The 27,977-nt window shown below is 51.1% G+C and overlaps 1 protein-coding gene across 3 annotated transcripts in view; it reads right to left on the bottom strand.

Annotated features, from left to right (window-relative positions):
• SETD2 (SET domain containing 2, histone lysine methyltransferase) overlaps positions 1–27,446 on the bottom strand; it is a 50,520-nt gene extending 23,074 nt beyond the window's left edge. The window contains exons 1-11 of one of the 3 annotated variants that reach the window (XM_050971668.1): positions 27,300–27,446; positions 16,627–16,642; positions 8,637–13,024; positions 7,621–7,752; positions 6,716–6,844; positions 5,401–5,524; positions 4,281–4,358; positions 3,936–4,033; positions 2,695–2,821; positions 1,352–1,486; positions 898–1,026 (exon numbers count right to left, since the gene is read on the bottom strand). In XM_050971668.1, the coding sequence (XP_050827625.1) occupies positions 898–1,026; positions 1,352–1,486; positions 2,695–2,821; positions 3,936–4,033; positions 4,281–4,358; positions 5,401–5,524; positions 6,716–6,844; positions 7,621–7,752; positions 8,637–13,024; positions 16,627–16,642; positions 27,300–27,337 (5,394 nt within the window). In that variant the 5' untranslated portion in view covers positions 27,338–27,446. Of the gene's footprint in view, positions 1–897; positions 1,027–1,351; positions 1,487–2,694; positions 2,822–3,935; positions 4,034–4,280; positions 4,359–5,400; positions 5,525–6,715; positions 6,845–7,620; positions 7,753–8,636; positions 13,025–16,626; positions 16,844–27,299 lie in introns of those variants that run through there. The other 2 variants (XR_007777014.1, XM_018909103.3) reach the window with 2 other exon arrangements.
• Positions 27,447–27,977: the final 531 nt, after the last annotated feature.

Here is a 27,977-nt window from a genome sequence, read left to right as displayed (position 1 = left end):
GTCCAAAACCTCTCTGGACAACCTGTGCCAGGACCTCACCACCCTCACAGGAGGCATTAATTCTTTCTTAACCACTGATTTAAATCTTTCCGAGAATTCCTTCCCAATATCCCAAGATCTAAAATCTAAATATCTGAACTCTTCTATTTAATGACGGTCACAGGTCGTGGGTGATGGATTTTGGGAAGAGTTTTTTCATGGAAAGGGCTGGTAAACATTGGAATGGGCTCTCAGGGAGGTTCCCTGGAGGTGTCCAAGGAACACCTGGAGGTGGCACTCAGTGCTCTGGGCTGGGGACAAGGCGGGGATCAGGCACGGCTTGGACACAATGACCTTGAACTTCCAGAAGTCTTTGGGCATCCAATCCCAAATTGTTTATGGAAAACTGAAACATTCCAGCCCCACTTTGGACTGTCAGGATCTCAAATTCTCTGTGCTGCAGCACGGAATAAACAGCAACAGCAACAACCTTCAAGTCTGGCTCATGGAATCTATGTCAGGAATCTAAGGAAAACCACAGGAGCAAATTCCTTCCGTTTATTAAGGATCTGCCTGAGGGCAGAACTTTCAGGCCTGTACTTCTGAGGCACCTGAGGTTGTTTTCCACAAACACTTGGCACAGATTTGTATTTTAAAAAAGAGAAGGAAAAGAAAACCCTCGTGATCCTGAGCACTCAGCAAAGCTGCCAAAATCCTTTTCCCCAGAAAAGGCTGGCCAGCCCTGGCACAGGCTGGAGTCACCATTCCTGGTGGGATTTAAGGGCCCTGGATGTGGCACTCGGGGACATGGGTGAGTGGTGGCCTCAGCAGTGCTGGGGAAGGGCTGGACCCGATCTTAAAGGGCTTTTGCCACCTCGAGGATTCCGTGAGAGCTCCCAGTGCCAGGGAATCACTGACCTCCAGCTGCAGCTTCAGGTTGTTGGCCGTGCTTCCTCTGCCATCGCCCAGCTCCGTCATCCAGATCCAGAGCAGGGACAAGCCGTGACACTCCAGGAAGGACTTGAGGCAGGACTGCGAGTGCGTGTTCTGGAGAGCCAGACATGGGAACAGTCAGACACTTCCATGGAAAACTGCCCCACTGGGATCATGGTCAAAGCCATGACAGAGCCAGAACTTGGCACCTGAGCAGCCCAGGCTGAGTGGCTGGAACTGCTGGGAGTGGAGCAGGGATCCAGCAGCAGGACCACTCCAACCACTACAGCTCATACCAGGGAATAACGGATCCTGGAGCTGCTCAGCTGAGCTTGGGATGCAGCAACGGGGGCAGGACCTGCCTCCCACACCCCCCTGTTCCTCTGAGGGTGCCATGGAACAGGACGTGGATCCCTCCCCTTCCCAGGCCGCTCCTCACCTGGATGAGTTTGAGGCAGGTGAGTTTCTGCTCCAGGGTTTCGATCCGCACCATCAGCCGGGACAAGCTCAGCACCTGGTTTTTATCAGAGAGACCCTCCCCGTTCTCCAGCAGCGCCTCCAGCTCCCCATCCACCTGCAGAGCCACAGCACAACACCCTCAGGCTCAGGCCAGGCAATTCCTGACTCCAAGCTCCCTTTTCCCTAAGGAAAACCTTCCAGCTCTGCTGGAAATTCCAGGTGGTTGCACCAAAACCCTCCCGGCCCTGAGTTTCTCTTTTCATGCAGGAAAACAAACTAAGAAATTATCTTTAATTGCAGGTAAAACTTATTCTTTATATTCTGAGTAGTATAAATTGTTTATAAATCCGAAATGATTAACGGATTATAAACTGTAAGAGATTTATAATCCTTACAACCAGAGATTCCCTCTCCACACGGACACTGAAATATCTCCCTCTCATTTAGTGACTAACTGGTGTTTTAAAACACCCTATAAATGATTTAGGAATTATTTCTTGGTTTCCTCCCTCTCTGATACAGCACACTAAAATGAAACTGGCATTTTTAAACTTCCCAAAAGAATTAGGAATAAATCTTCTCCATAGGAACATAGGTTTGTCCCTTCAAGGATGGAATAATTACAATTTTTAGGAATTAAAGAAGAGCATGGGCTGGTTCTTGCAGAAGATTTCACCCCAAAAAAATTCCTCTTACTCTGGATTCTCTGCACTTTTTCCACACGGCATGAACCCTTCCCTGCAATTCCATGTGTTGTCTCTAAAATTCCACCTCCCAACCTGGAAATGGTGGAACTCAGCCCTTGGAGCTGCCAGATTTCAGGTGATGCCCCTAATGGCAAAGCCAATATTGTTCATCTTTCATCAGTGTTTAAAAATCATGGGAAGCAACCCACATTTTTAAATGAAATTTATGGTGGGGTTTAGTTATGGATGAGTAAATACTGGACCTGGGAAAGTCACTCTCTGGTGACTTTAAATAGCCAGGAGAAGGGAAATTGGATTTAACTGAAGATCCAAGAAAACACAAATCTTGAGGGACCTTGTGAAATAAAATCATTGGAGTTGGAAAAGACCTCCAAGATCACCAATCCAAGCTCTGATGACACTGAACCCTGAGGTCACCAGGAGAAAACTTCTCCCAAAGGAACAGAGATGGGATGAGAGGAAACGGGCTCAGGTCAGATATTGGGGAAATTCCTGCATGGACAGGGCTGGTGGTGGTGGTGGAGTCGCCACTCCTGGAGGGATTTAAAGCCACGTGGGTGCTGGCAGTGCTGGGGAATGGCTGGGCTCAGTGCCAGGGGCTCCATCCCAAACTCACCGAGTCCTTTTTGCGGGAGCGCTCCTTCTTCATCTTCCCTCCGGCCGCGCGGATGCTGACCCTGTTCTCCCCCCCCAGGTACCCCCGGCAGTTGGAGGAGCCACAGAAACATTTCTGGGCCTCTTTGCTGTGGGGGGACACAAAGGGAGGGTCAACAACGGCCCAAGCCCAGCCACAGCCAGCTCTGCACCTTCCAAAGCCAGGAATGGGAATGGCTCTGCATGGAAAAGCCTCTGAAAACCCAAATGAAATCTTTATTCCCAACACAGCTGCCATGATCCCCAGCTGTGGCAGCTGGAAAGCCAAGCCTGCCTCACCTCCAGGCTCTCCACAGGCCAAGAACCAGGAATCAGAGAGGAAAAGGTGGAGCTGGTGGGACTGACAACTTCTTATCCCACACTGCCATCAACATCCTAATTTTCCTAAGGAATTTAGCCTCAGGATTATACATCCATTAGGAAAAGCTTGCATTTCATAGCATTTTATAGCTCACATATTGAATTTGAGAGCTCAAAACAGAATAAAGAATGAGCTCAGCATTCATGGAAGCAGCAAAATCCACATGGAAAATCTGGTTTGGATGTTCAGCCATGGATAATAAATACAATATATATAATAAATAAAATAAATACAATAAATGCAATAAATATAGTTCCCAAGGAATATTTCTACCAAGCCTCTGTGTTTCCCACTTGACACACCATCCATTTTAAACTCCATTCCACAATTTCTTGGGAAAATGGTAGGGCTTTATTTTAAATAAAACCCTGGAGGAACGTGGCCCTGCAGTGGGGTAAGAAGCAGGGAAGCTCAATTCCAGGAATTTCTAGGAATGAGGAATAATCTTAAAATGCAACTTAAAACTCATTCCTGCTTACAGGAAGGGCCTGGAGAAGGATCCAGAAGGAAAAGGAAGGGATGTTCCTCAAGTTATACTTCACCAAAGAGAAATGGAGGAATCTGAGGCTCAGGTTTAGCAACGGGATCCCAATTCCAGGCTGGAGCTTTCCCTGAGCCCTGGATTAGGCCAGGAAGAGGGGATGAGCTATCCAGGGGGTTTTACAGCTCCTCAGGTGCTTCAAAGCCATAAAACAGGAGTGGGAAGGGAAGAACAGGAACTCCCAAGGAATATTGCAAAATCTAATAAATAACCAGACAGGAAGAAGCAGGGGAGGGAATCATCTGGGGAAGGGATGGAGAGGGGAAGAGCAGGAATTCCTGGGCCAGGAAAGGGGACGTACCCATATCTCTGGAACTGGTAATCAAAGGTCAGCTCCGAGCCCGACGGGACCAGCTTGGTGGTGAAAAACCCAACCCGCAGCTGCCCGTTCACAGTCCACTGTGGAAGAAGGATGCCAGGAGTTATTCCAGCCTCAGCTCCAGGGCTGCTTTCCCTGAACACCCCCAACCCTTGGAAAAGCAGCACTGGGGAGGTTAAAACCAGGCAAAGTGCCCGGGTGAAATCCAGGTGTTTTCATGTCACTGATTCCACAGCAAGGAAAATGCCGGAAATAAAGCAGGAAAAGGTTTCACTGTGAGCTCTGCAGAGGGAGGGAGGGGCTGCTGGGTCTGAGGCAGCATTTTACCTTTTGGGTCTCACAGTTTGGCTCACAGCTGTGGTTCATGAACCTGGAGCAGTTTCCTTTCTGGGTGGCATCGATGATCTGAAAAGGGACAAGAAGTGCAGGGAAAAGGCTCATTCCTTGGCATGGGAAAAAGTTCATTCCTTGGGATGGGAAAAAGCTGCAAACACAACCCTCGTGGGAATCACCTCCTTTCCCACTCTTCTTTGGATATTCCCCATCCTTATTTTAGGGACTGGGATTTGTAGGACATTAAATCCCCAGAAAAAGAGCACTTAGGTACATAGCTCCTCATTTTCCAAAGTTCTCCAGCTGGATGCAGATCCTGGATTTTGTTTCTGATACAGCCTTGAGGGGCTGGGACAGTGAATTTTTCTCCCACACGCCTCATGCTCCAAGGGAAAGTCATCCCAGAAATACAAACTCCTTTTATAACTGGAAATGCTCCTTTGTGACACTTAAAATCACACAACAATCTCAAAAATCCTTATTTTAGGAGGAAAAACACCCAGGAAAAACCACTCTGAGTATTTTTAGCTCCTTTTCTCTCAAGCTCCCCAGACCCAAAAAGTCCTGACAGGAGAGACAAGGAGAATAAGAGATGGAATTTCTATTTATCCCCCTTGTTCTCAGGCAGAGAGAACAGCTCCACATCCCTTGGAGCTGAAGCAGCCATAAATAATTAAAGATATCCCAAATGGAAATATTCCAGTGGCAATCCTGCACAGAGGGACTCTGCCAGATTTAAATATCCCAATTTCATGGAGTTTAATGTGAAAGAAAATGTGGATTTTTGGTACATCTGGGCACCCAAAAAGGGCAAGTTTGGCTTGGAGCATGTTCCCAAACTTCTCTCCCATGGAACAATGAGCCATGCTCCATCTTCTCCTTTTGGAAAGACACTTTTCCCTCCCTAAGGACACTGGGATAATTTCAGCTGCCAGAATTCTGTTGGAACTGAGCAATGGGTTAAAAAATCCTGAGGCTTGAAGTTTCCTTTCCTCAGGAAAGCATTCCCAATGGATTCAGGATGATGCTCCACGGGTTCCCAAGGAGCTGGTGCTGTAACAGCTAAATCCAGCCTTTCCCAAAGCAATCCCATCCCAGCAATCCCACTGCTCACCTCATCATTCTTCAGGGCCATGAAATAATAGTGGATGTTCTTGTTCCGGGCATATTCCTTCACCCGAGCCTTGAATTCCTTGTGATCCAGCACCTCCCCACAGTATTCCAAGACAAAAGTGTTGCTGCAAGAGGGGAAAACAGCAATTTTCTTAGCAAGAAACCCACTACTAAACACAAAATAATCCCTGTTCAGGTGGATTCTCTGAACACAACTCCCAGCCTGGCCATCCTGGTGGTGCAGCAATGATGATATGCTTTAATCTCAGGGAATTCTGATTAATTTGGGATTTCCTGCTGTCACATGGGAAGGTGACAGAAGGATGAAGCTCCCCTTGGAGCAGGGTTTGTTCTATAAATTCAATATATTCACAGAATTACAGGATGGCTTGGGTTGGAAGGGAACTTTGAGCTTGTCCCATTCCAACACCATTCCATGGGCAGGGACACCTTCCACTATCCCAGGGTGCTCCCAGGCCTGTCCAACCTGGCCTTGGACACTTCCAGGAATCCAGGGGCAGCTACAGCTGCTCTAGGCTGGAAAACACTTTTCTGGAAGGAATTTCCCCAATTTCCACCCTGAGCTCCCCTGGCCCAGCCTGAGGCCATTCCCTCTCCTCCTGTCCCTGTTCCCTGGAGCACAGCCCAACCCCCCTGGCTGTCCCCTCCTGGCAGGAGCTGTGCAGAGCCACAGGGTCCCCCTGAGCCTCCTCTGCTCCAGGTTGAGCCCCTTCCCAGCTCCCTCAGGATTCTCCAGCCCCTTCCCAGCTCTGTTCCCTGCCCTGGACACACTCCAGGATGCTCCCTTCTCCCAGTAAACCTCATCCTGGTCTCCCCATCCTGATCCTCCCTTGTGCCTCAGGAGACTTCAAGGTCCTCACTCCTCTCTCCCTTCCAGCCTCACCTAACCCAGCACTTGGAATTACAATCCTGAATTAACAACAGCAGGAAAGATCCCCTCTGGATCCTCTTATTGTCCCAAGGGGAGGAAGAGGAGGAGGACTCAGGATGAGAAGTTTTGCAGAGATGGGAAGAGAAGGATGGACACAACTGGAGTGAAACAGGGACAGAGAAAGGGGAGGCAGATTCATCCCAAGAATAAGCCATGGAAAACCAGGAAGAGCAAAAGCAGAGTGGGAGATCAAAGAATAAATGGGCAGATGCCAAAGAGGAAGAGGGACACCCAGCAGGGACAAGGACGAGCTGGAAGAACCTCAGCCCATCTCCTGTCAGGGAAACCCAGACCCCACAGGCCCTGTTCCCTTCAGGAGGGAGTGAGAGGGTGGGAAAAGGCTGTGGGAAGAGGGAAGGCTTACGAAGGCAGGTCCTTGGCAGCTCTGAGCCCCCAGCCCTTCTTCTCAGTCAGGATCACCTCCACATCCGCGTGCTGCTTCTTCTGGAAGCGCCGGTTGGAGCAGTAGTCACCGTTCGGACACCGGGAGGAGCTGAGGGGAGGGAAGGGAGCAAATCAATTCCCAGCAGGAAGGGCTCAGATGGGAAATAAACCCCAAATAATCACGAGAAATTCCGTGTGAAACCTTCAAATGTGGTTTGCTATAAAAAGCACCACCACGTGACTGCCAGCGTGCAAATGCAGATCGTTTATTTCTGGAGAGATAAAAACATTTGGAATGCTGATCCCGCTGTATTTCTGTATCAGGGCATCCCAGTGGGGAGAACTGGGCTCTTCTCCCTTTGTTCTGGGGGTTATTTCTTCAAGATATTCCCTGCCCTACATCTGGCCTATGAGATAAGAACAAAAATTGGGATTCTGCCAGGTAATTCCAATCCTTCCACAATCCTCGTGCCAGGGGGGAATCCCACCAAGCACCCTGTCCCTGCCTCTAGCTCCCATGGAGCAGCAAACCTCTTCCAAAGGGAGAAGGAGACATCAGCCAGAGGCTGGAGAGGCTCTGGGGAAAGGAGATCCAGGAGGTTGTGAGGGCTGATCTCCTGCAGATCATCCAAAGATTTAAACCATGGAATGGTTTGGGTGGGAAGGGACCCTGAGGATCATCTCATTCCAACCCCTTGCCATGGGCAGGGACACCTCCAAGCCCCATCCAAACCCTGAAACCTTCCAGGGATGGAGCAGCCACAGCTTCCGCTGGCAGCTCCAAAGGTCACTCCAGACCAGCACAGACACCTCACTGCCACCTCCCAGGAATTCCAAGGTATTTGAGGGATTCCCAGGAGAGCCAGTCCATGGACCCCAGCTCACCACTCGATCATGAGCAGGCGATTGAGACAATCCTCTCCACAGGCCACCTCGCCCTGCGCCCGCTCCTCCTTGGACAGGGGGGGACACTCACACAGCATCCGCTTGATATCCCGGTGGGACTTGTTCTTCTTCCTGGGAAACCAAGGCATGGAAATACAGGTGAGACAGCAGCCAGGTGCAGAAACTCCTCCTCAATCCTGATCAGTGGTTTTTGGAAAAAACGGAAAATAAATGTATGGATTGATAACCCTAGAGGCAGGAACACCCAAGGACACTTGGCTTGGTGATGACTGTGATGACCAAAGGTGATTTCCTAAAGAGAATTCCCAGGATATTTAGCTGTTTTCCCTGTCTATGTTTATTTGGACACCCATATTTTAATAAGGCAAATTGGAGGGTTTGGTTACTTCAGCTTCTGCTTTGTCAAGTGAGAGGATAAGAAAGAGGAGAAAATCAGAAGTAGACAAAAAGCAGGGCATCCACTAATTCGTATTTTAGCTTCCATGAAGGATTTGGGGAATGCTCTGGAGAATGGATCCCAACAAGGCAAAAAAACTGTAAGAAAAAAAAAATCAAATTATGGCTAGTAAATTTTAAAAAGCTCCTCTGAGATGATAAATGAAGACATGGAAGTAACCAAAGCCTTTGGAAAAGCGCCTTGTTTGTCCAAAAGCTTTTCCACACCCAGACAGAATTCCCTGTGCCAAGAGAAAGGGAGCGAGCTGGCATATGGGGACATTAAACAGGCAGGATCTGGTAAAGCTATAAAAAAAGAGTACAAATAAATCCCTCTGATCCTCCCAAATTCCAACTCTTCTCAGCACTTGGGACTGTCTGGGGCAAACTGGGCGATTCCCTTTAGGAGAAGAGAGCCTGGGGTGGCTTTGCCAAATGTGGGGAATGCAACATCCCTGCCCCTCCCTCCAAAGGATGCCAATTTGGCCATAAAAACCCAACCATCCTGGAGCCAAACGGAAGCTAGATCCCAATTAAAACAAGGATAAAGCAGCAGTTACCTCTCTGTCAAGTAGACGTTCTCCTCGATGAGGTCGAAGTAACAGGGCATCTTCCCCTGCTTGGCAAACTCCTTCCAGCGCTGGGGGTCCCTGAAGTCATCCATGATGCATAACCTGCCCACCATGGAGGAATCCTGCGGCGCTGGCTCCACCTGCTCCCCCTCCAGCTTCCCCTTCCTCTTCTCCCCGGAGTCCCCATCGCTCTCCGAGTCGCTCTCCAACTCCGGCCGCCTCTTTTTCGGTGGGCCTCGTTCCTTCACGTCGTTCTTCTCCAAAGCTTTCACCTCGTCCTTCTTCTCCCCGCCCGGCACCGGCTCCTTGGTGGAATTGCTGCTGATCTCGTGTGCCTGCACCGAGCCCTTCTCCTTCTGCAAGGGCACCTGGGATTTTCCAGAGGGGCTGGGAAAGCGGGGCTTGCACTCCTCATCCCAACGCTCATCCTCTTCATACTCCTCGTGGTCTTCCGTCAGGGAATCCGGCACCTGCCCTTGGCCGCGTTCGTAGTTAACCACGGAGGCTCTGCTGGCTGCCCTCGCATCCCAGTAACCGTTGCCTTGCCAGTAGCTCTGGGAGCTGGGATAGGCTCCTGGTCCTGGCTGGTAAACGTAGCCCGAGTACATCCCAAAGCTGCTGTCCGGCTGCTGGTAGGTGCTGCTGGGTTTCTCCGGCTGGGAGAAGTCCCAGCCCGCAGCACCCATCTCCTCCGGGGCACGGAAACCATCCAGCCTGGAGTAGTCTCCGAGGCCGGACTGGTTCAGCCCGCCCTGCCCTTGCCGACTGTCAGGCTTGGAAGAGCTCATCTGGTGCCGGGATGTGTCGGTGCTTTCCAAACTCTCCGGGACGCAGAAGGGCTGCTCCTCCGGCCGGCCCACGGGCCTCCCCACGGCCACCACGTCGGGCAGCGCCATCCTCTCCTCCGTGCCGGCTTTGCCGTGGCAATCGGCCGTCAGATCCGCCTGGCTCGTGCTGTCCACGCCGTCGCTCTGGGCCTGGCACGGATCCGCCCGCAGCTCCTCCGGCTCCTTCCTGCTCAGCTCCGTGGAGGTTGCCGGACTCTTCTCCATCCCTCTGGGAGAACACCTGCTCTCCACCTGGGGACCACCTTTACTTCCCATATTTTCTGACCTCTCCTCATAGTAGGGCCTGCTGGGCTCTGGCCGCTCATCATCCCAGTGGTCGGAGAAGCGCCGGTTGCTCCGGGAGGAGCCCGGGCTGTTCTCCTCCATGGCTATGGTGGAGTTCTTGGGAACCACCACGACCGACTGGAGCCTCTTCCGCGGCGTCCCATCATCGGAATCCGAGTCCTCCGTGTCGCTGTCCTCGCTGCCCCCCTCGCTGTCACTGTCCCCCGTGTCAGAATAATCGTCGTGGCTGGCGGGAATGAATTCCGAGGCGTTGCCGCTGCTGTCACATGTTGGGGCTTGGGTCACCATCTCCGTGTCCTCTGCGGTGACGATGACATCAGAGGAGGGATACAAAGCGTCTGGAAAAGCCGAGGCCACCAAGGGCTCGCTTCCCTCATCCCTCTCGACCGATACGCCAGGACACGGAACCCTCAGCTCATCCAGCTCAGCTCCCTCGGTGGAAACAGCACTTTCTTCCACAACCTCTCTGCTGCGGTGCTCCAGCGGCATTTCCGAATAGTAGGAATGTTCATTCTGGAACAACGACTTGCCTTTTGCTGAGCCAAGATCAACCTGCTGAGCATCCAACTCCACCATCTCTTCAGCTTCCGAATGCTGGAGCGGCTCCTGGCACACACCCGGCGGGGGCACATCCCATTTGGAAGAGACACTTTCCTCTGGCATGGGATGATCTGACTGGAGCCTCTGGGAACAGCCATCCTGGGAGGAATCCCTACTAGAGCTTTCTGCTGCCAGGCTGATTTTATGGGAAGGATGGCCGAGTTCATCCTCCCCAGCAGACTTGGAATGGGAATCCTCCGTGCTGTCGTAATCGCACGTCACCGTCTGCGGCTCCACCTGCACGTCCAGAAAAGTCTCGGATGTCACTTTCAAATCCGCAGGTTCCGCTTCGATTTCCACTTCCGAGTGGTACAAACCAGGGGTGGCATCATCGGAAATGTAGCAAAAAACATGTTCTTTGGTTTTGTCACACGGAGTCACCTCCTCATCCAGCTTCTTAAGGACAGTGTTAGTGGCATCTACATTCACGGCAGGGAGAGGGGCGGCTTCCTCCGGCTGCTGCGGCTCCGGAGCCTCCGCTTCCTGGAACAGGCTGTTGCACTCGCTGGACTGGACCCGGGAATCATCCAGCTCTTGTTCTTGGGACACATCCGTGATCCCAAACCCATTGGATGGCAACGGATATGATGGGCTGGTCTTGACGGCAGGCGATGCTTCCGACGGACCGGGGCCGTGGTCAGAGGACGCAGCGACATCCTCTGCTTTGCAGGCACTGGAGGTTGCCAGACCCTCATCCTGACCCTCCGGGGAGCCGTTCACGCTCGATTCCGTGGGGAAACATGCTCTTAAGGGATCGTGCTTTGCCTTTAAGAACGCTTCCTGCTCCTTAACACTGTCGTGGCTTTCTTTTGCTGTAAGTTCCTCGGATTTTGAGTTTGTCAAACCTGCCTTGGACTCATCAGCCTTCGGCAAAGCGGGAGAATCGTTGAACTGATTTAACGGAGAAAGTGTCTTTTCCCTTTCCAACTTTTTCACACTGGACACCCTGATCTCATTGTTCTTTACACAAGAGGTCTCTAAATCTAGAGAATTAGACTTGGACTTGATTTCTTCGATCGATTCTGTACAACAGAAAGAACTCTTAAATTTATCAGGCTTTGGTGCGGGGGCCTTGGAAGGGGTGGATTTATAGCGGGAGGAATTCACATTACTGTCGGGCTTGGAATGGGACGTCCCCTTCCGATAGCCCAGTTCATCGAGGGGAGAGCACCTTTTGGATACTTCACTTTCAGAAGTCCTTTTGGAATCTCGATCCGCTTTCGAAGACGACCTCCCTCGCCTGTCCACGTCGGCGTGAGACGACTCCACTTTGCTGTCCCTGTCCGACTTGGAGTAAGAGGATCTCGAGTCTCTGTAGGAGGAGGAGGAATGGGAGGACGTACGCCGGGAGTCGCTGGACCTGGAATGTGTCCTCCTGTACTCGTCCTCCGAGTCCGAGCTCTCCCGCGCCCGGCTGTCCGCGTACGACCGGGAATAGCGTGACCGTTCCCGGTACGGGGAGCTCCGGTGGTACCGGCGGTCGGAGTCGTAGTAATGCGAGCGCTCCGACCTCGAGTAGGAGGAGCTGGTTCGGGAGCTGCGATCGGAGCGGGAACGGGAATGAGACCGGCTTCGCCTCCTCTCTCTGTCCGAGCGGGAGCGGGAGGACGAGTACCGCGAGTCTCTCTCCGATTTGGAATAGCTCGAGTACTTCTCATCCCTGTCCGACCTGGAGCGCGATGAGGACTTGCCCAGGTCATCACCCCGGAGGGACGCGGAGCTCCGTCTGGAATCTTTCTCCTTTTCCGTGCTGGAGATCTTCTGCTCGTGCGACCGCTGGCTGGAGGAGGTCCTCACAGAATCCTCGTCGGACTCGGAGCCCTGCGGCGCGCCGTCCGACTGGGAGAACTTCCTCTTGGCCCCCTGCCTCCGGGAGCACGCGGGAGCGCCCTTCGAGCCGTCGGAAACCTCATCCTCCTTCCCAATATGGGAATCCTCCTTCGGCGGGGTTATCTCCGTCCGCTCGGGCGCGGGTTGAGCCCCGCGTTCGTCCGAGCCGCGCGACGCCGGATCCTGCTTGGCGTCCGGCTCCGAGGCCTCCCTGGGCAGCACCTGGCTCGGCTCCCTCGGCACGGGGGCCTCGGCTTCACCGGGCGGCGACAGCAGCAGCGCCGGCATCGGTGTCACCGGCGGCGGCGGCGGGGCCGTGGGTCCGGGAACCGGCATCGGTGACGCCGGCAGTGGCGGCGGGGGCGGCGGTGGCGTGGGGGGGAAATCCACGGCCAAGGCCACCGGTTCCGTTAGCGGTGCCACTGGAGCCGGGGGCGGCTTTGCCGTGACGTTCAGTAAATGTTTTTTAAAATGAATCTTCCCCAATTCTACCTTCGGTTTTGGAGGTGAAGATTCCTCGGCTGAACTGGCGGTGTCCCCCAGGTCCAGTTTATTTTTGGGGTTAAAATCAGCTGGAAGGGGAACTGCCGGAGGGGTGGGAGTTTCATTTTGTTTCTCGTTTCCCAGAGCAGTCAGGAATCGATTGGGTAAAGTTTTCTTGGTTAAGCTAAAGCTGAAAGACACTTTTTGTCTTCCCTGCTCCTCAAGGTTAACCTTGGTTTTGGTGCCTTTGGGCAAAAAACGGCTCGAGGCGACGCCTTTGAACACGGGGCCTTTGATAAAACCGGCTCTCGGCACCGTTTCAGGTTTGCCCTGTGGAAGAAAAAGAAGATGGAGTTGGAGGAATTGGATTTTGCGGGGTTTGAACTCAGTTCTGCAGCATTTTCTTTCACCTGGTGAATTTTTCATGACGATAAAAGAGAAATGCATATCCTGGGTCTGTCTTTATTGCTTGGCTCTGCCCTGAAAAAATCAATTCCTCAGACTTCTCCAGCTTGAAACTAAGCCTCCTCTGAGGTTTGGGCTGAGGCTTTTTATCTGACTTATTAATGACCAAGCTCAAAGTCCTTTTATCATTTAATTCTTATTTTTTAAAAAATAGAGTTCAGCTTACAAAGTTAATTGAGGGCAAAAATCTGCTTTTTTAATGCTGTTTCTGTGGTCCCAGGCTACAAAAGATCCTGGGTTTAAAGCTCAAAGTGCATTTGTTCAAGTGAATCCACCTGGATGCAGCCTTCCAGTACTGGAAAAGGCTCCAGGGAGAGCTCAGAGCCCCTGCCAGGGTTTGAAGGGGCCCCAGGAGAGCTGGAGAGGGACTGGGGACAAGGGATTGAGGGATAGGACACAGGGAATGGCTCCCACTGCCAGAGGGCAGGGATGGGTGAGATACTGGAAATTAGGAATTCCTGGCTGGGAGAGTGGGGAAGGACTGGGATGGAATTCCCAGAGCAGCTGGGGCTGCCCCTGGATCCCTGGCAGTGCCCAAGGCCAGGCTGGGCATTGGGGCTTGGAGGAGCCTGGGACAGTGGAAGGTGTCCCTGCCATGGCAGAGGTGGCACTGGATGATCCTGAGGGTTCCTTCCCACCTAAACCATTCTGGGATTCTGGAATTTGGTCCCAGCATAAACCAGACCAACAACAATTACATCAGGAATTTGAACCCCATCCTTTCCCACCTCCCTCCAACAGCCTTCTCCTGCTCATCACTAATTCCTGCAAGTTCCCAGGCTCAGGCCTAGACCAGCATTAATTAACAACTCCTCAAGAATTCCCATCAGGACCCAGTGGTGCATGATGACTCCGTCACCTCTGGATCAACCAACCGCTCCACGCTCCATGTCCTTCCCACCAGGAGCTTCTGGCTGCCTCCTGCCCAGGAGCTGGCTCAGCACCTCCCAAGCCCAAACCCAGGAATTTTCAGAGCACACAGCACCCTATATTCACCCATTTGGGCATTTCTGCCTCTGTTCTAAATCTTAGAGCTCATCTGTGTCCCAGAAATAAAATCCTGGATAAGATAAAGTGGGAAAAGGGCTTTGTTGTCAACAACCCCAAAAATCCAAACTGCATCAGAATCATGGAATTCCAGAATGGTTTGGGTTGAAGGGACCCTCGGGATTATCCTGCTTTAATCCTGCCATGGCAGGGACACCTTCCACTATCCCAGGGTGATCCAAGCCCTGTCCAACCTGGCCTTGGACACTTCCAAGGATCCAGGGGCAGCCACAGCTGCTCTGGAAATCACATTTTTTGGGTTAACCCTAATTCCAATGGAAAGAGTCGTTTCCAAACTGTCCAGAGCAGGGTTTTGCTGCTGTAGCTGTGCCACAGCACATTTCTGGCAGGAGCAGCAGTTTCCTGCAGCCCTCTGTGAATTATTAAGGATTTTGTTATCCTTTAACTCATGGAAAAACAACGCGGCGCTGCCCAGGATCAAGGCACCACAGTAAATGATTAAATGAGACACTGGTGGATTGGAAATCCTGTGTTTTCTGCACCCTGGGACATCACATATCCCAAAATTGCTCTTTTCCAACACTTTGGGGGTTTCATTGTGAGCCCCTGTTAATGGTCAATCCATGACTCATCCTGGTGACCCAACCCAGCATCTGGATCTGGATCTGCAGCAGCAAATTCCCTTCACTGTGGGAAAACTGGGAGCAAAACCCAAAAGCATTTCCTTGAAATCCATGGTTTTTATGAGGGGACATTTCAGGGACGATTTTAAAGGAGTTTCATGGCTAAAAGGGAACCCAAAACGCTGACTTTGGAAAAAAGGAGAATCTCCAGCTCTGAAATGGGCTCCTCTCACCACAACTCACAACCATCTCCACAGAGTCCAGCTGGAAATGCCATCCCTGTTGTCCAGAGAATCCACACATCACAAGTGATCCTGGGATTAATCCATGGAAGAATGAAGGACAAAATGAACACTTCTGAGACCACCCTCCTGTAGGAGTTCAGCCTCCTGAAGAGTGAGGGAACAGCATTTTGGGGGATTCCTGGATCAACTGTTATCCTTACAACCAGAAATTCCCAATTTTTTTACTCCAACCTGGGACAAAAGAAGGGAGCAGGCTCCTCTCCAACCACATCCTGAAGGATCTCCACAGGTCTGAACCCAAATTCTTATCAGGGACAGGATTTTTTAATCACATCAACTATAAATAATAAATAATAAATTAAGAAATATATAGGTAAAAATGCTACCAGGGAAATTCAGGGAATCAGCACTTCAGAGTTTCCCTTCTTGCTACAACTTTGGTGCCATTATTTTAAATGTCAATGTTTTGATCAAAATCCTTCTAATTTCAAGCACACAACAGCTCTGAAATAAAGGGAATAAGGGGGTTTGGATAGATCCACTTTTCCCAAATATGGGATGTGCAGGCAAAAAGAGCTGCCACATTTCCATTCCTCCCCTTCCCACAGCCAATCCAGCAGAGCTGACACATTCCAGGATATTTCCCCTCACGAGTTCACCCTTCCAGGGATTTTCTTCCTTAAATAACAGCAACTTGAACAAAACATGATTCCCAGAATTTGAAACACACTCCACAGGTAACTTGGTAAATGAAAAAGGTGGGAATTACTGGAAAGCTCTCCAGGAGAGGAGGAACTCTCCTTCCTCTCCTGTTTTACAGAAAGGGAACATTACACAAAATGGGAAAAAAGAAAAAAGGCACATCCAAACTGGTTAACAGCCCTCATTCCAAAGCCAGAATAAAATCCATCCCAGGCCTCCAAGTTTTCTCTTTTCCCAACAAATTCATTGAGTCACAGGCAGCAAAGCTCATTATTTTTACAAATTAAGTCTTTAAATAATCAGCACCAACCCACACCAAGCTGTGCCATCACCTCCCGTGTGCTTGTGGCACGAGTGGTACTGGAATTACTGCCCCTCCTTCCCAAATTTAATGGGAATTACTGCCCCTCCTTCCCAAATTTAATGGAATTACGGCCCTCCTGCCCCTTTCCTCTCCCAAATTTAATGGGAATTATGCCCCTCCTTCCCAAATTTAATGGGAATTACTGCCCCTCCTTCCCAAATTTAATGGGAATTATTGCCCCTCCATCCCAAATTTAATGGGAATTATTGCCCCTCCTTCCCAAATTTAATGGGAATTACTGTCCCTCCATCCCAAATTTAATGGGAATTACTGCCCCTCCATCCCAAATTTAATGGGAATTACTGCCCCTCCATCCCAAATTTAATGGGAATTATTGCCCCTCCATCCCAAATTCAATGGGAATTACTGTCCCCTCCTTCCCAAACTGAACCAGTGGATCCCAGAAAAGCACCCATTTGCTCCATCCAGCCCCTCAGTGGCTCTGGATTCACGGAATGCCTCAGTCAAACCAACCCAAGCTGGGTTCACAGGAGATCCAGGAATGTTGGAATTGGCTTTACTCACCTCATTTTCTTCTTCTCTATTGCAATCCAGCCGGGGAAACATGGAAAAAAAAAAACAGGAAAAGAAGGTGTGAACAGCAGGTAGGAACAAGAAATGGAACATTGGACATCTGGATTTGGAATGGGAAGGACTTGGGACATGGAGTGAGGGAAACACCGACGGCACCGGACACAAACCCAGCTCTGAGGGGAGCACGGCACAGCTGGGAGGCTCCAAAATTCCCTGGAAAACCCACATGGATCAGGACAGAGCAAACCTTTTTGGAGAGAACTTCTGGCTTGGTGGTGTCTCCAGTTATTCCAACATGCTGCAGGAATAAAAGCCTCAAAAATGTGACAGAAAAAGGTGGATTTGGGATTGTTTCCATTTGAACACTTCCCTGAATAACCGAAAGTTTCTGCCTCTCATTGACAGAAATTAAAGCTATTAATGAAGGTCTGACTGCTGTGCATCTGCCCTGGCTATTTGCATAATTAATCCCTATTTTGGCAGCTTAATTAATTAATTAGGATCATTCTCCATGCTGAGCCAACAGGAAAGTTGGGTTTTCCCAGCTTTCCACTCTTCCCAAGTTCTCTGCCCCAATCCCACAGGGAAGTAGTTTCTCCTCAGGGAAGGAGAAGGAACAGGAACACACCTCCCTCTCCTTGCTTCGCTCAATTCCTTGGAGAGTGTCAGGGAATTTCTCAGCCCTACCAACACCCAACCTCAGCCAAGACATCGACAGTTCCTCTGTCATGGATCTACCAGAGATCCCAAACCCCTCTCCAGCGCTCCGGCACAGCCCACAGCTGGAATTCTCCTACATTTTACCCTCTTTTAGTCAGCACTGTTGTGGTGACAAAGCCAAAGATTCCCCGCAGAAAAGTTCCCAGATTCCACCTCAAGCATCAGCTCAATGAGAAACACCCAATTCTGGAAGAAAAAGTCAAAATTTTCGTTTTGGAGCCACGCGGACGCGGTGACGGCACAGGAACCACCCAGATCCCCACTGAAACCATCCCCAGCTGGGAACTGCGAGCAAAGGGAAGTGCTGGGAAGAACTTCCCCTCAGGAATATTCTCCTGGCCCTCCAAAGGCTCCCATCCAATCGATCCAGCTTGTTAGAAGACCATAAATTATTCCCAGAGCAGCACCAATGGGCTTGGATTCCATCAGGGAAGGCCGAGGCAGGAGCTCCGATCCCATGGGGTCGGGCAAGGCAGGAATTCCAAACCCTGCAGGTGCAGGAGCTCTCCAAGGGCACCACTTCCACTGGAATTAAGGCCTAAAAGGAGCTTTCAATTTCAGGATCACCAAGAGAGGAGTTTGGGGCTTTCAGGAAGTGTCACGTGGTTTGGGTTTGAGGTTTTGTGGGGTCAACACTCCACAAAAACCTTGCATTTGGTGAGTGAAGGACCTTTCCCAACCTCAGCCATTCCAGGGAGATTTCCCAGACATCCTAAGCAGACTCAGCAGAGAATTATGACCACCAGGTGGAAGCTGAGGGTTCTAAGGCAAAAATAACTCTCTTTATACACAAAAATCCCTCTTTAATCAGCTGTATACTGGGAGAGAGGTAATTAAATTCGATATTTATAATTAACAAGGATAATTAATGATAAGGAGAAAAGAGAGTCGGGATCCTTCAAATCCCAGAAAAATCCTGCAGGAAAAAGAGAGGAAACAGGTGTCCCCATGCCTGGAAGTGTCCAAGGCCAGGTTGGACAAGGCTTGGAGCAGTCTGGGATAGTGGAAGGTGTCCCTGGGTGGGACAGGATGATCCCATTCCAACCCAAACCATTTGGGAGTCTGAGATTCCAGCAATTCAAATAAAAGGTGCTGACCTTCCTAAAAGCAGGGTTATGGATCCCATTTCCTTCCCAGCCTCTTCCTTCTCCCCAAATAAAAAAAAAAAAAAAAAACAAGAAAAACATAAAAATAGAATTCCAAACTTAGGGAAGGCACTGCCGTTCCCTCAGGAACCTTGTGCCAAGTTCCTCCCACGCTGGGATGAGGTTACATAAAATCCCCCTGCTCCAAGCTCGGGATCCTTCCCAACACATCAGCCAGGGCTTCTCCAGCACTTTCCCAGCTCCACAGGTCTGGAACAATTCCCTCAGCTGCACCTTGCTCCCTGCAGGCACCAAAAGCACAACTGGGACCAAAGTGAGCACGGAATTCCTGCACTTTTGTGGCTCCTTCCTGGGAAAGGCAGGAGAAAAGAGTTGGGAAAACCCAAAATAAAACTGAACACCCCGAGAAGTGCTGAATAAATTTTAAAAATAACCTAAAGAACCAAAAAGTCAACCAAAGAACAAAAAAATAAAATAACCCCACCACCAGGAAGCTTCGCCACCTCTGATCTGTTTCCAGCAGCCTGATGCACTAATTTTGCTAAAAAACAAAGACTAAGCACCAATTAAATCCCAGGAAAAGCTTTTCCAAGGCTACAGAACCACATTTATATCAAAATCCTTTACATGGGTCACATTTCTATCAGCTTTTTTTCATATGGACTCACATTTCAACCAAAATTATTTATCTGAGGCCACATTTCCACCAAAATTCCTTACATGGAATTTTCCTTACATACACCTTGACCAAAACTTTTTACATTTAAACTTTATCAGTTTCTCTCCTGATGGAAATATCCCGATTTTGTCACGGGAGTGAGGATAAAAAGTAAAATTTTATTTCAATTCCAGGGTTCAGCAGCTCCAGCATTTCTTGGTGCTTCAACAGGTTGAGCTGAAGATTTTTCTCTTTTTTAAGTGCAACCCACACAATAATTGGAATTTTATCCTGGTTTTCCTTATGCAAAAGGAGCCCAAAAAATGCCCTCAGGCTTCTGAAGTTTAAAAGACAAAACTTTAGGAGCCTCACCTCCCCTAAATCCTGAGGTTTTTTTTCTTTTCTTCCCTTTAAAAGAGGAAAATCTGGAAGCTTGGGGCTTTTCTTATCTGAGCATCAGCAGCCCAACAGCCCTGGGAGCTGAAAAGGCCCATTCCCAGCAGGAATTCAGCTCAGGAATTCACAGAGATCCATCTGAAAGCCACCACAATGTCCAAAGAAAGGGAAGCTCAGCTCAGGAAATTGGGATTTAACCTGTTTTGTTCAGGCTGGGTTAGTCAGAAATACCCTGGATGCAGCTGGAATTCCATGGATCATCACCCTCATCCACAGCAGGGCTAAGGAAACTGGGAGGCAACAACACCAAACCAACACCTCAGGTGGAAATTTGGGATTCCAGCAGGATCCTGAAGCCCAAAAGGAATTTTTGACCATTTTCCCTGGATGCTGATGGAGAGCTGCACCCATGGGTTTCTGCTGGGAATGCAATTCCCTGGAAGCTGGGGAGGAAATTCCCTCTCTGCTGCTCTCATTAACAGAATCCCAGAATTCCAGAATGGAAGGGACCCTCAAGCTCATCCCATTCCCAGCCCTGCCAGGAGCTCCTTCCACTACCCCAGGCTGTTCCCAGCCCTTGGACACCTCCAGGGATGGAACATCCACAGTTTCTCTGGGAAAACAGCTCCAGTGCCTCACTCCCCCCACAGCCAGGAATTCCTTCCACATGTCTATCCCAAATTTCCCCTCAATTTCCATCCTCCAGACTGAAGGATTTGCTGGAACACTCCCAGGCCTGAAGTGCCTTTGCTCCTCTGTTTATGAATCCCTAAGGTGGGATAAAAACCAAGGACGGAAGTGCAGCTGTCCCTGTGTTCAATGGAATATTAATGGAATATTGGGAGGAATTCCTGGGAAGGCTTTTGTGCAGAGCACTGGGCTTTTCATATCCCAAAAACATCACAGTGCAAATGGAGAATGGACAGCAGGAAAAAGAGTTGAGAAGGTACCAAGCAATCCTACTCCTTCCCCCCACAAAAAAACCCCATGGAAAATGGAAAGGCAGAAGCACTCGCGTGAGGAGGGAAAATCCCTGGAAAAAAGTATTGGTTAACCAGGGGGTGGAATCCAGCTGAGTTTCCTGGAAAATGAGGTCAAAGTACCTCCCAAAATCCCCAAATCCAGCTGTCCTGCTGCCCAAAATCCCCATCTCCTGGTTTAGACATTCCCACTGAGGGTTTGGAGCTGGAAGTTTGGAGCAAGGGAGGTGACACCGTTTCTCCTGTGCTGGAACAGGAAAGAACAGGGAGGATTGGATATTCCAGGGAAAGGAGGAGACAAATATATTGAAAAGAGGGATTTATCCCTTCATTTATAAAAATGAGAAGGGGCTGAGTGACTTCATTTAATAATTATTCCTTAATTTATCCAGGATTTATTCCACAATGGAATTATGAATAATTCTAGGATTTTGGAGGAGTTAAGATGTGCTCCAGGAAAAAAATCCAGTAAAGACGAAAATATCCAGTTTCTCTGCTCCTTCCCCCAAGTGCCTGAGAATTCCCAAACTCCCCCCAAATCCTGCTTTTCCCTTTCTGCTCGGGGCACACCTAAGGAAGAAATTCCACTTGAAATCCTGCCAGGAATCAGGAAAAACAAAGCTGCTCCCACGGAGGATGGGAAAGGGATTCACCTGGCACAGGGAGGGAGAGGAGGAGGATGGAAGGGTGAGGATGAGGATGGGGGTGGAAGTGGGATGGGACCCAAAATAGAGGCACAAATCCCCACTGGAATTCAAAGCATGGCTCTTGGAAAACTTTCCCCTCCTCCTCTGGGAGCAGGGAAGGAGATTCCAGCAGCAGCTCTGGGAGTCAGCACCTTCCCAAAAATCACCTGGCCACGGGGTCACTTCCCAGGTAATCCCTGCCCCACATCCCCCTGGGGCACACAGAGCCTTCCAAGGAAAAATCCCACAAAAAGGGAAAAGGGAGCTGGAAAAGCATTTTCCCAACTTAAATCCCAAAATTGAGCACATCCCTGAGTGCATCCAGGGTGCAGAGGGAAGGATGGGCCTGGATCCACACACAAAATCAGCTCAGCTCCTCCAGGCTGGGCTCCCATGGATCTCTCCCTGTGGAATACCAGGGATGGACAGGCAGGAACTGCACCAAGAACCCCAAAATCCACATTAAAACCCAGCTGTACAAAGAACCCCAAAATCCACATTACATCCAAAATTCCATGGAAACTTTGGACACAGGTGAGGGGCATTCCTGGGATCAGAGCAGCCAAGGGCATCCTTTCATTCCAGACTTTCCCCCCTTATTAACAATTCCTGATTCAAGTTAAAACTGCCCTAAAGCCAAAGTCAGGCCAGATTTAAAGCTCAGGCTCAGTTCCACCACCAAAGCATTTCCCCTACCAGCACAAAGCCACTTCCAGGACTGAAAATACAGGAATTAGTGAGAAAAGTAAGGAAAAAAACCCTGTTTTTATCATTTTGCTCAAATTCCAAAATTATCTGTGCCCAGATAAAGTTCCTATGTTTAAGTTGCTTTTTTTAAATTGCTCTTTGTAAATTCCTCAATTTAAGTTAAAACGGGTTTGAGCAGGAAAAGGATTTCAGGAGGGAGTCCTGGAACCTGAAAACTTGAGGAATTTTGGAATTTCAAAATAAAATAAATAATCAGGAAAACCCCAGGTTACTTACAATTGTTGCTACCAGGGACTGATTCCCAAGGATGAGGATTCATTCCCAGGGACTGGGATTCATTCCCAGCACCTGGACATGCAGAGGTGCTGAGGATCCACCTGAGCCCAGCAAAGAATTTGGGATTTGTGCTAAAAGTCAGGGAGAGAACTCTGGAGCAGCAGAGCAAGCCCCTCCCTCAGAGGGGCAGGTTTAGGAATGGCCCCCAGCACCCAGCACGTGCTGCTCTCCCGGGAAATCCAGGGATTTCCAGCCCTCCCTCCCCTATCAGGTATCCCCATCCCATCCCGGGGCATTTTCCCTGAATGGGGCAGCAAATTCCAACTGGGATTTTATGGAGCCTGAATGACATCAGCCCCCAGGCACTGCACGGCACCTTTGTCTCCCAAAAAGCCTGGAAAACAAGGAATTCTCTCTTTGGGACACAGATGGATGCTGGCACCCACTCCCAACATCCCCCAAAAATAGAAGCCACCCTGTCCCCTCCCTGCCAAGATTCACCCTGAGGCAAAACCAGGAAATTTCAGTGTCACCACCTCCTACTCCACACACGTGCAACACCAAACAGTCCCAAAATTCACCAGATCAAAGGGCCAGGTATCCCATTCCGAGTCCAAGCTCATCCCAAATTTAACAGGAAGGCAATTCCCAATCATGAGGTGACCCTAAAATCCCATTCCAAAGGGGAGCAGCTGCAACCTGCAACCCAAAAAATACAAACCAGGACGCTGCAAGGCCCTGGCTGAGCTCAGAGTCACTCCTTTGACAGAAATAAATAGAAATAAATGGAAGTAAACAGAAATAAATAAAAATAAATAGAAATAAATAGAAACTCTCCAAGGATTTATTTCTCACCTAATTATAGCTGAAGGCTGATGTCCTGGGATTTTGCCCAGCAGGAGCAGGGACACCTTGGGAATTGCTCTCAATTCCACAGGAGAGAATAAATCCCTTTCATGCTCCTTTACACCAGAAATTTGCCATAAAATTCCAAACTGGGAATGGGTTGTGCAGGTGAACACCAAGCACCAGGCTCTGGAGATTGTCCCTGGTGGATTTCCAGCTGGAAATTATAATTATTTCCTGCTACCTGGGAATGACACACTTTGGATTTCCAGCTGGAAAACTTCCACTGGTGCATTTCAAACAGGAAGGGGAAAATTCATTACAAAGATGCTGGGGAAGCTCTAAAATCTTGCAGCAATCCAGAGGGAATCCACTGGAAATGAGGCTCCACAAGGAGCCCCAGCTCCTTCCTGATCCAGCCTCTTCCTCACATCAATATTTAGGGATCAAATTTTGACTCCTGGCTCCTATTCTCCTGAATTTTAGGTTCCAGCTCCACATCATTCCCAGGGATTCTGGGGTGGATCCCAAAAAGCTGAAGCTCACAGGAGAGGTGAAGCTGCAGGGAGGGAGCATTTTTAGGGAAGTTTGCCTCCAAAAAATGGGAAAAGTCAGGGAAAAAAAATCAAGGAAAAAGAAAAGAACCTGTTCTACCAACATTCCATCAACCAGAGCCACACCTGGACATCCTCAAGACTTTTCCTCGGGGAGTTCTAAAATTCTGGAAGGAAAAATGCCCATTAAAAACAGGTGCTGATAAATCCTCTCTTCCCTTCTAAATATCCAAACAAAGCATATTCAAAATTCCAGCAGATCTGGGAACAGGCTGCCCCAAGAAGCTCCAGCTGCCCCATTCCTGGAAATGTCCCAGGTCAGGACCCCAAATATCCCATTCAGGCTCCCAAAGCCAAACACACAAAGTGAATTTTCCTTAAATAATCCAACTTCCCAGACACATTAAAGCTGGAAAACCCAAGGATACGCTCAGGAAAACAGAGTCAAGTTTCTCCCTCTCCCCATCCCACAGCCCCTGGGACCATCATAAATCACCTTAATAAAGGGGAGGAGCATTCCAAGGGAAATGCAGGTGGGAAACTCAGCCTTTCCCTCCCCTCAGCACCTCCCAGGTGGGTTGGAACGTGCTCCAGGATCCAGATGTGGCTGTTTGACCACAGCTCTCTTGCCAGCAGCTTGTGCTGAGGGAACCAATCTCATGGATGGTTTTCCTTAGGGAATGGCAGAAAACAGAATCTAGATTCCCAGAAAATACCATCCCAAAGTGACAGCAGCATGGAACAGGCCCGGAGATTCTACAGTTCCAATGAACATTAAAAAAAAAAAAAAAATCCTTGGGAACAGCCACAACCAAAAACCTGGAGTTCCTGTCTGAATCCATATGGGGTCACGTCAACAAAACCAACGGAATATTCCATACCCTGATCCCAAATCCCAACCCTCCAAACCACCCAGCAAGCCCCACCAGGATCACCAGGATGGCTGGAAAAGCTTCTTCCCCCAAAAGAGAGCTGAATTCCTGCTGGGGAGGTCTCCAGAAGCAGATGGAGAAATGGAGTTTCCATAATGACAGAAGGGCATGAGGAAAAGAAATCCTTGGAGTCTGAATTCCGTTCTGTCACAGCGGTGTCACTGGTCCAAGAGGTTCCTGCACCCTCAGGATGGGGATGAGCTTGGAATCTTCCTCCAGGAAACAGCAGCACCAAGAGATGAAGAGGCTTCTGCTCACAGCAGGGTACAAACATCCATCCATGTCCATCAGGAACAGCTTGTCCAGAGAAACCATGGCTGCCCCTGGATCCCTGGCAGTGTCCCAGGCCAGGCTGGACAGGGCTTGGAGCAGCCTGGGACAGTGGGAGGTGTCCCTGCCATGGAAGGGGTGGCACTGGATGGGCTTTGAGGTTCCTTCCAACCCAAACCAGTCCGGGATTCTAAGCTGGTCCACGCTGGCATGGGCAGCTCCATGGAGAAGCTCCATGTGGAACGTGGTGGCAGCTCTGAGCTCTGGGAATTGCGTTGTTCCAAATTTAAGCATCCAAAGATCAAGGAGACCTGGTTCTGCTGGACACCGAAGCTCCCAGGAATGCGAGCTCTGGCTGACAAGTGGACATGGAGAGTGACCCACGAGGTAAAAGTGAGCCAGAGTTCCTTCCCTACAGGGAAATTCCAGTCAAAGCCATGGGCCCGGACACGCCATCGTTCAGCTCCCAGCTCAGCATCCACCTCCTGCAGCCAGCCTGGAGCTCCGGCTCAGCAGCATCCCTGGAAGTGTCCAAGGCCAGGCTTGGAGCACCCTGGGACAGTGGAAGTTGTCCAGGGTGGAATGAGATGATCCTTAGGGTCCCTTCCCACCCAAACCATCCAGTGAATAATTCCCAGGAAAAGTAAGGCTGAGCCTGAGGATTCACGGGGCTCTGATCAAACCTCTCCAAGCAGAACAATCCCAACGTTCCCAGCTCCAAAAGCAACTCATCCCAAAACACCAGCCCTGCACGTCCCTCCTCATCCCACCCCACGCCGGGTGCGGAATGGGGGAAGCCACAAACATCCCACAGCCAGCACGGCTCCGTGTGGATTCCACTCTTCCCAAACACCCAACAGATCCTCAAGATGTTCCTAAGAACCTTCAGCCATTATCCCAAACGATCCTTTGCTCCAGGTAAAAGCTCTGTGCCGGGAAAAGCACATCCAAATTCAGGCACGCCACTAACGAACACGACTCGGACGCGGAGGGAACGCCGGGATTCGAGGTGGGGATGGGGAAACAACAACTCTAAAAACACCAGGACACCTCCTAGGAAAAGCTGGGAGGTGTCCCAAAAACATTCTGAGTCCCAACACAGGAAACCCCAAAATCAGGCCAATTAATCCATAATTCCATTAAAAAGTCGTTAGAGGAGCCACTCCCGCTCCTTCCAAGAGCCCAGGCTGGCGCCACGGGACATTTTTAGACAACAAACAACGACATGAGACAACCTGGACACTTTTGGACACCAAATTCCAAGTGCCAGGACAATCCCGGGCACGAGGGTCCCTCCACAGGCTCCAAACTGGAGCCAAAGGTAAAACACCTGAATTAGCCTAAAAGTCTTTGGATGACCAAGAGTCCTTTGGACCCAGAGGGTCTCCCGGGAAGGGATCATCCCACCAGAGTTAAGCTGAAGTAAACCAGGATTTACTCCCATCCTGGGAGCCACGTCTGGCAAAACACAACCTGAACTCCAAAGGAAATCCTCCATTCCTCACTAATTTTAGAAGGCTCAGCCACCAGCACTGTTTCAGCTGCAACAAGGGGAAGCTGTTCCTCAGCTGCTCCAGGTGGGCACAGGCAGAACTCGCTCAAAAAAGGTTTGCTCTGTTGTCCCTGCTCAAAAAAAAAAAAACCACCATGTTTAGCTTTGCCTCCAATCCGGCCGTTGCTTGGGGGGTGCTCTGTGCCAGATGTCTCCTCCTTCCACCCCAGAGCTGGCAAAGTTTATGGAGCCCCTGAATCCTTCGCCAAGGAAGTCTAAAAATGTAAAAATAGCGTTGAGAACCAGCGGGAAACGGGTGCGGGGGGAGAAACCCAGCAGGGACAGAGTGACTTCTCAGGAGAGGCGATAAAGCCGGAGGCCCTGGCGGGATCAAGGGGGTGGGTTGGTGAAATTCCCCATCCAAAGGAGAACCAGAGTTCCCGGCCATTAGACTGCTCCCCCTTCCCTGGCTCCTTCCTCCTGGCAGAAAATGGGGTCAGGGCAAGGGCCGCCCGGGGGGAGAGAATTCCAGGGGTAAAAGCAAGACGAGGCTCGGTAACTAGGAAAAACAGCATTAATAACAATAATAATAATAAAGAAGGTACAGAAAAATGGCCCCGCGGGGAGGCCGGGACACGTCCGCACGCTCCGCCCGGCTCCCCCCGCGCACCCCCGGGCAGGGACGGGACAGGGAAAGGGACACGGGCAGGGGCAGGGGGGACACAGCCCCCGGGCCGACCCGCCACTCCCGGCGCGGCCGCTCCCGCCGCTCCCGCCGCCCGCTCTCCGCCCTCCCCGCGCTCCCTGCCCGCCCTCCCCGCGCCCGCCCCGGCCGCGGCCATCACGCAAGGCCGGGGATGCGCGGCCTACCCCGGACCGGCGGGAGGACGGCGGGAAGGGGAAGGGCGGCGGGACAGGGAAAGGGCAGGGGCAAAAGAACGGGGTTGGGAAGGGGAACGGGAAGGGGAAGGGGCAGCGGCCCGGCTGCCGGCGGTCGCGCGGTGCCGGCGGGCCCGAGGCCGCGGAGGGCCCGCGCTTACTCCGGCGTGGGGTGCTCCGGGTCGTAGAAATCCCCCATGGTGGGTGGGCGGGCGCGGGGCTCCGCAAGTGCCCCCTGGCCGGGGAGGCCCCGCTCGCCCCGTCGGGGCTCCTCACATGGTCCGGCGGGGCCCCCCCGCCACCCGCGCCCAGCCCGGCCCGGCCCCGCCGCGATCCGCCCCGGCCGCCGGCTCCTCCTCCCGCGGCACCGCGCAGCGCCGGGATCCCTCCGGGAGCGGCCGCCGAGCCCCGGGACACGCCGGCATCGGGCCCGGGATGGGGCCGCGATCAGCCGCGGCCCCGCCGGGAATTCGCTCGGCACACAGCGGGATCGCCCCCGGGACCGCCGCGGCCACGGCGGGCACCGGCTCCGGCACCGGCATCAGCCGCGGTGCCGCCGGGATCCCACCGGGACCAGCCGCAGCACCGCCGGCACTTTCTTGGGACTGTACTGGGATCATTGCAGGGATCGTCGGGGGCACGCCAGAATCAGCCTGGGGGTCACCGGGATCCCACCGGGATCCATGAAGGGGTCAGCGGGGCGCACCGGGATCAGCCGCGGGATTGCGAGGATCTCCTCCAGGTCAGCCCTGCACCTCCAGGATCTCCTCCAGGTCAGCCCTGCACCACCAGGATCTCCTCCAGGTCAGCCCTGCACCACCAGGATCTCCTCCAGGCCA

The sequence above is a fragment of the Serinus canaria genome, chromosome 2 (assembly GCF_022539315.1).
Source record: "Serinus canaria isolate serCan28SL12 chromosome 2, serCan2020, whole genome shotgun sequence".
NCBI classification, from domain to species: Eukaryota; Metazoa; Chordata; class Aves; order Passeriformes; family Fringillidae; genus Serinus; species Serinus canaria.
The sequence above is the reverse complement of the archived record's forward strand: the minus strand, read 5'-3'. Positions and strand labels throughout refer to the sequence as shown.